Raw genomic sequence first — 6,770 nt, forward strand, 5'->3', positions numbered from 1 at the left:
ATGGACCTTCACCGGCATCTCAGGTAAGCCCCTTTTCTTCTCTCACCATTCTCAATGGAGATTTTTTGCGCCAATTTTTCCTGAGGAGATTATATATAGGAAGTTGCAACTTTTACTGCTGAATGAGATTTGATTTTGATTTTTTTGATAATCATCCTTGGAAATTTTAACTGCATTAAAATGTTGTTCACTTTTTTTTAAATCGCATTAAAAGTAAACGTGTTTGAAATCAAAATATAAATTTATTACTCAGCTTAGCGGTTTGAGTGATTCATTTTTTTCCACCAACTTTATAAAGAAAAATCAATTATGCAAGGTGATGTGTCCACCACACATCAGTCATACTCGTCGACGCATGATTTCCCTGCAGCCGCACGGCCCTCCAAGAAGAAATAGTAATTTCAGTCAGCAGCTCTTGAGGGAAAAAAGCGGCCGAGAGGCTCTCTAGTCCCTTTCAGAGATTCGAGTTTATTCCAGGCGGAAAAATGTGCCCTAATTATCGCGGCAAACTTATGCACAATATTTTACAAGGAAGTGATTCGCCGTGTGATATTTCAGCGCCGGCTGAGATTTGAGAATTGACGGCGGTGTTATCGACGGAAGTCTGACACCCACTTATACTGGAGGTTGTGTAATATTCGCTATAATTTCTAGGCGAGTAAAAAAATTGACTCTTCGCGAATAATTTAAGAATTAATTAATGAAATATTAATTTTAAGATGTTACGAGGTGGCTAGCTCTTGGATTTATGCTTCAATTTGCGCGTCATTTGTATGGATAATTAAAGAGCAGTCGAGAGCCTCATTTTGGCTTGGTTTGAATGCGCCCTGAAATGTTGCTCTGCCAATTACCCTGGCTAGGGAGACGAGACGTGTGCCAGCTCGGGTACTTGCAATAATTGCGTTCATCCATTGGGAGACAAAACGCGATCGCAGTCCAATTTTCGCACACACGCATTATTTATCAATGAAGCAGACGGCGACTTCCTGCGAGCCGAGAGGATAATAATAATAGGACTGTGAATTTTAGGAGGTTATATCCGGGAAAATTGTCGACTATTTTAAGACGAGTTTTTTGATAAATTTAGACAGATATTTACGATTTTCTATATTTTTATTTTCACTGACAAAAACTATATTACCATATTAAAATTTCAATTTAAATGAACATTCGCCTTCTTCCACTGTGAGAAATGTAAGATGATAGGAATAGCATTCCCTAAATTTTACGAGCAGCAATCTCTGTTCATTTAGCAGTAAATTATTCATTAACGATTGAATTTTAATGCCTGTTTTGCTCCACAGGTCACCGGCGCTTTCGATCTTGGTGCTGGCCACATGTTTCAGTGCGTCGCAGGCTAGACACGTGAGTGCATATTATTCCATGGCCTGGTTTTTTCCCATTAGAAATTTTTTGAGAGGGTTGGGAGCCTCAAAGGCTAGATTATATCATGACGGCAAAATAAAATCGACGTCCACCCTCAGCGCGCGCGGTCCCCTTTTTATATTCTAGCTTTGTCAATTGTCAAGGCGAAAGCAGAACAAAGTTTTTAAGTTCGAATGATCAAAAAAGACCAAAATAAAAAAAAATTTAATCTGTCTACTTAAGTTCTTTATCTTATGCAATTAAAGTTGAGAAGGTTAGTTCATGTATGGATTAAATTGCCTGTTATTTACTCTCTCGTTATGAAATCACTTTATAATAATAAACAAATTGAGCCTATGTCTGCTTGCAGCACAAGGAAATGGCCAACAACACCGAATTCGTTTCAGTAAATTATGTGGTGCTGGACGAGCAACCCGACTTGGGGCCGTGGAGCGATTGGTCATTACCCAGCTCGTGTTCTCGCTCGTGCGGAGGCGGAGTCGCCTTCCAGAGCAGAAATTGCAGGTAATTGCTTTTATTTCTTACCTCTGCTGCTCCTAATAACTCTCGAGAGAGAAAAAATGACCTGCTGGTTATTATCTGATCATATTTCTCTCTCTAAAATATTCACCATTTCCAGTTTGATTTATTTACAAGTGCATATTATTTTCTCAGGCACGGATCTGCGTGTCAAGGGCCGGCAAAACGATACTTCTCCTGCAACACGATGGTACCGTAAGAGTCGAGTATTTAAAATTAATGAGAGTCTTGTATGCTCGTCGGTGGTCCATATGGCGACCGTAAAAATAAAACAATACTTTAGCAGTGGCCGAACAGTTAAATTAATAACCCCGAGAATGAACACAACGAACTGGCCATGCACTGAACTGAATATGTAAAATATATTTTGTGTATTATCGCGTGCTTTCAGCACTGTCCGCCGGGCTCGAAGGACTTCAGGTCGGAGCAGTGCTCCAAGTTCGACACCCAGGACTTTGGAGGCAATTTATATGAGTATGCGAGCATTTTCTAATATTTAAATGATTCAAATGGGAGGTTGTCAAGACACAAATACTGAAAATTTTGCCAATAATATTTATAGTCAATTTTTAATTATTATTATTAAATTAGCATCCAATTGTATGTATGGTCCATGATAGAATTGGAATCTTGATAACGTTACAAAACAACGAGACAGTAATTAAAGCAATTAATATGTTTCCCCTCGCTCCATTTACATGCAGAATGCAACCTACATTATTTTGTGATCGCATTTATTAACTTTAATGTCAGCCAGATTTAGCATGTGCGTGCTTATTTAGGTGGATTCCATACACCAAAGGCGCTAATGATTGCGAGCTCAACTGCATGCCCAGGGGAAAGCGTTTTAACGGATTTACGACAAAAATGGTGGACGGCACGAGGTGCAATGATGAGACGTTCGACGTGTGTGTTGAAGGCAGATGCATGGTAAATTTTGTAAACAACCGACAACCGACTCCCTCGCAAATAATAATTTCAGCCCGTCGGCTGCGACTTTTTTCTCGGATCTTCTCTGCGCGAGGACAAGTGCAGAGACTGTGGGGGCGACAACTCGGGCTGCATCACCGTCACCGAGATCATTTCGTTTGAAACCGACTTAAGTGACGCTGAACCTGGTGTGTGATATTCTTTCTTGCCTCGGATATATTTGAATTAACAGAATTTTTGTTACTATATATGGTATTTTGGTCGTACCACGAGTAAGATTTAATTAAGTTGATGGTAAAATGCATTTACTGTCTTAATAGCTCCTGAGTGGGCCCACGGCTCGCTAACCCAGCAAGAAAATGGATATCCGAAGGATATCCAAAAAGGTATCCGGGATATCCATGGATATCCGGAGGATATACATCTGTAACGCCCGATGTCATAGGGTGGATATCCCGGATATCCAATTTCTGGCTGGGAAAGTTTCAATGCCATACTTTTAATCCTTTTAAACAAGCCATTGAATATAACATACAAAAAGATAATATCAACAAAACGTTTCATTTTTTCGATTTTTATTGAAAGTGAACATTAAATCTGAGCACACCGATCGATTCTTGAGAGTCGAATTAGGTTAAGTGGATATTTTTACGACCAAAAAGTCCAGCGCGACGTGCGAACTTTTTTTCCCGCCAAAACAATGTGAATGCCAGAACTGCGCATGCGTCAGAGCTGGTTTGAGCACTTGCAGAAAGTAGGGCTGCCACTCTCCGGGTTTCGACCGGAGATCTCCGGGTTTGGGACTGAAAACTTTAACACGGGAGCATAGGGATCTCCGGGTTTTTGAGTCCAAAATCTCCGGGTTTTAGCTTTGGAAGTCTGGCCCTCCTAGCAGAAAGACCGCCTCTACGAATGTCTTCTTTGTCAGATCCAGCCAGCACTGACGCATGCGCACTTCTTGCATTCATATTGTTTTGGCGGGAAAAAAGTTCGCACGTCGCGCTGGACTCTTTGGTCGGAATAAACATCCATTTTGTCTAATTCGACCCTCAAGAATCGACTGGTGGGCTCAGAAACTTCCCCAAAGATGGTCTTTATAAGAAAAGCACGTAATTATTATAAGGGCAACTATAATTTAAGTTATTTTGTCCGATGTTTGCACTCCTATTGCGTTCAATTATAGCCAGAGGATTGATTTTTTTGTCCCAATAGGCTACAACGACCTTCTTCTAATACCCGCTGGAGCAACAAATATCTTTATTAGGGAACTAAAGGACGCCAACAATTATCTTGGTAAAGAGTAGCCGCAATTTTATTGTCTTTAATTTTTAATCATTGCGCTTAATTAATCTTAAATATGCAGCAATTAGAAATGGAAACAATAGTTTCTACCTGAATGGAAACTTTAATATCAACTATCCCGAGGATTTCCATTTTGCTGGAACTGTTTTCCATTATGAGCGCCAGCCTAACAGCTTTTTGCTTGGTTCTGCAGTTATTCGAGCATTAGGACCAACGAATGAGTCACTTTATATCGCAGTAAGTAGAATATTCTTAGATTATGCAAAAACATATTTCTATTAATAAAAATTAAAAGCGCAGATAATGATAATTAAATTATACTAATATTGGAATTTTAAATATCAATTATTCCTTTCTCTTAAAATTATAGTTACTGTACCACGAAGACAGGAAGGGAGAAGGCATTGAGTACGAGTATAGTTTCTCCAAGGAAGAGCAGTCAGACGATTCAGACCACTACTTTTGGGTTACGCACAATTTCTCGGAGTGCAGCTCCCCGTGCGGAGGAGGTTTGCGCCTTTCTCATGATAGCTCAAGCACTAAAAGCCAAACGTTTTAATACTGCAGGTAGTCAAAACCGCACGCTGGGTTGCGCCAAGAAGAGCGACAACTCGGCCGTGAGCCTGCGACTGTGCAACCCGGTCAAACGACCCGCTACAACACAGAGGTGCAACGAGGAGACCTGCGATCCCGAGTGGTTCGTCAGTCTCTGGAGCCAATTCAGGCGGGTTTACTGCCTGCAGAAAATTAGCAACAGGATGACGGTGATTGAGGATGACGTGTGCGTCAAGAAGCATGGCGAGAAACCAATCGCTACTCATCAGCCGTGCAATGAAGAGGTAATTTTCATCCTTGATTATACTCCTATATATATACGGACGCCGGTAACAAATATTTATTTATCACACTGATTGAGCCACAAAATGTATGCTTGTAATCTTGGTGTAGCGATAGGAGAGCTGAAATTCTAGAGACTTTTTAATTAAAATTGAGATATAGCTGCAAAAAAAGAAAATTCTTGTATTCTTGGAATTTGAAAAAGAACGTTGTATTCAGGTTCAAACTAACACTATAGGATTTGAAGGAAAATATTTATTTAGGTTTATTTTTATTCTGATAATCGCACAGATGTTAATTTTTCTAATGATATTTCTTTTGGATTGCATTGAATTATATTTCAACTTTCAGTGCAACGAAGGCAAGCAGTACCAATCCTCCTCGGAAGACTATGACACCACCGCGAAGACGACCGAATCTACAACAATCAGCAGTAAAGCTACGACAGCAAAGAGTGAACCAGTAACATCTTCCCAAATGGTACACGCGCCCATAACAACCTCAGGTAAATGTTGAAATTATTGAAACTCTTTTCCAAATAATTTTGTACGGCGAATGGCTTAACTGATTTTGAATTACAATAAATCAAAAGAAAATTCAAATTAAGTCTGAAATCATAGCAGAAATGACTTAAAAATTAATTTATCACGAAGGTATACCGCGGTGTGGGTTAGCCTCTGTAACTCGCTCTTTCGAAATTTAATTTTACATTGTTATTAAATGTAATGGAGAATTGAAACGCAAAGACCCCCTGAAGCAACAAAGAGTCATCTTAAATATTGCTCTTATACTTTTCCTCGTGTAAGATCTTATTCTTGTTTCTGATCCAGTTTTGTTCACGAAAAATTAAGTTCAACCTAGGGATTTTCGGATTACAGCTTTTCTAATCAATTAATGAAAATTTTAACCTTCGTATAATGTTTAGAACTGTGAAAAGGATAATTCATTCTAAAATTTGAGCTGAAGGTCAGACCAAAAATTCGTTTAGTGGTTGTTATTTCTACTCTAATATAAATAAACAATTTTCCAAAATGTTCCAGCACTAGAAATTCACCCGAACTGCACGGACACACCAATGTTTGCACAGTGCAAGGTTATCGTCAAGGGCAAATACTGCACGCACAAGTACTACTCCCGCTTTTGCTGCCGCTCGTGTACCGAAGATGGTCAACTGCCACTGGACGGTGCTCACCTGTACAGCAGTTTCCCCTCCCGAAAATAATCACTGCACGCTGATAGTCTTTGCACTACCGAGAGCTATTCGCAACGTACATTTATACAGAGACAGAGAAATGAAATAAGCACTGCAACGCTGTTCGAACAACGCAGAATTTAACAATTAGCTCTGACAATGAGTCATTTTTAAGCCGATGCAATTAGAGCAGGAAACGTGTTCAATCATCTTTTCTGGCTGCTACTGGTGTTGATGAGATCATTTATTTCTCGGCATAAAATCAATTAAAAATTATATGTTTCTGTTAGTTTTATCTCTCTTGTTAAATTTATAAAATTTACTCTCGCCTTAAGAAATTTTTGACGAAAAGTGAATAAAAAAATGCTTCAAATTGTGCCTTGATTAGCATCTGTTTTATTCTTCTGTATGAAAATATTCCTAACAAATAAAAATAATTTTAAATTAATTTCAAATTTGTTTTTCTTTAGAGGCCAAAAATTTAGCATTGTTGACCATAGCATGTAATACTAATTCGGTTGTCCTAGACTCTGCTCACCGCGCGCTTTTTATTTTTGACGCAACCCAGAAATTATTGATCCTTTTGTGTAGGATACCCGTCTTC

The 6,770-nt window shown here is 39.1% G+C and overlaps 1 protein-coding gene across 1 annotated transcript; it reads left to right on the forward strand.

Annotated features, from left to right (window-relative positions):
• LOC135943767 (papilin-like) lies at nucleotides 1–5,091 on the forward strand. Its single transcript, XM_065490430.1, has 12 exons — nucleotides 1–23; nucleotides 1,305–1,365; nucleotides 1,736–1,890; nucleotides 2,041–2,095; nucleotides 2,297–2,379; nucleotides 2,688–2,835; nucleotides 2,888–3,023; nucleotides 4,048–4,128; nucleotides 4,199–4,374; nucleotides 4,508–4,646; nucleotides 4,705–4,976; nucleotides 5,086–5,091. Exons 1-12 carry the CDS (start codon nucleotides 1–3, stop codon nucleotides 5,089–5,091), a joined length of 1,335 nt encoding a protein of 444 aa, XP_065346502.1.
• The last annotated feature ends 1,679 nt before the right edge of the window (nucleotides 5,092–6,770 follow it).

Source organism: Cloeon dipterum, chromosome 4 (genome assembly GCF_949628265.1).
Source record: "Cloeon dipterum chromosome 4, ieCloDipt1.1, whole genome shotgun sequence".
NCBI lineage: Eukaryota > Metazoa > Arthropoda > Insecta > Ephemeroptera > Baetidae > Cloeon > Cloeon dipterum.

Excerpts from the sequence above, each read along its gene's own strand:
- LOC135943767 (XM_065490430.1), top strand. The coding sequence starts at position 1 with ATGGACCTTCACCGGCATCTCAG. Across the intron at positions 1,366-1,735 it reads GTGCGTCGCAGGCTAGACAC|CACAAGGAAATGGCCAACAA; the intron begins GTGAGTGCATAT and ends GTCTGCTTGCAG. Across the intron at positions 2,836-2,887 it reads GTGTTGAAGGCAGATGCATG|CCCGTCGGCTGCGACTTTTT; the intron begins GTAAATTTTGTA and ends TAATAATTTCAG.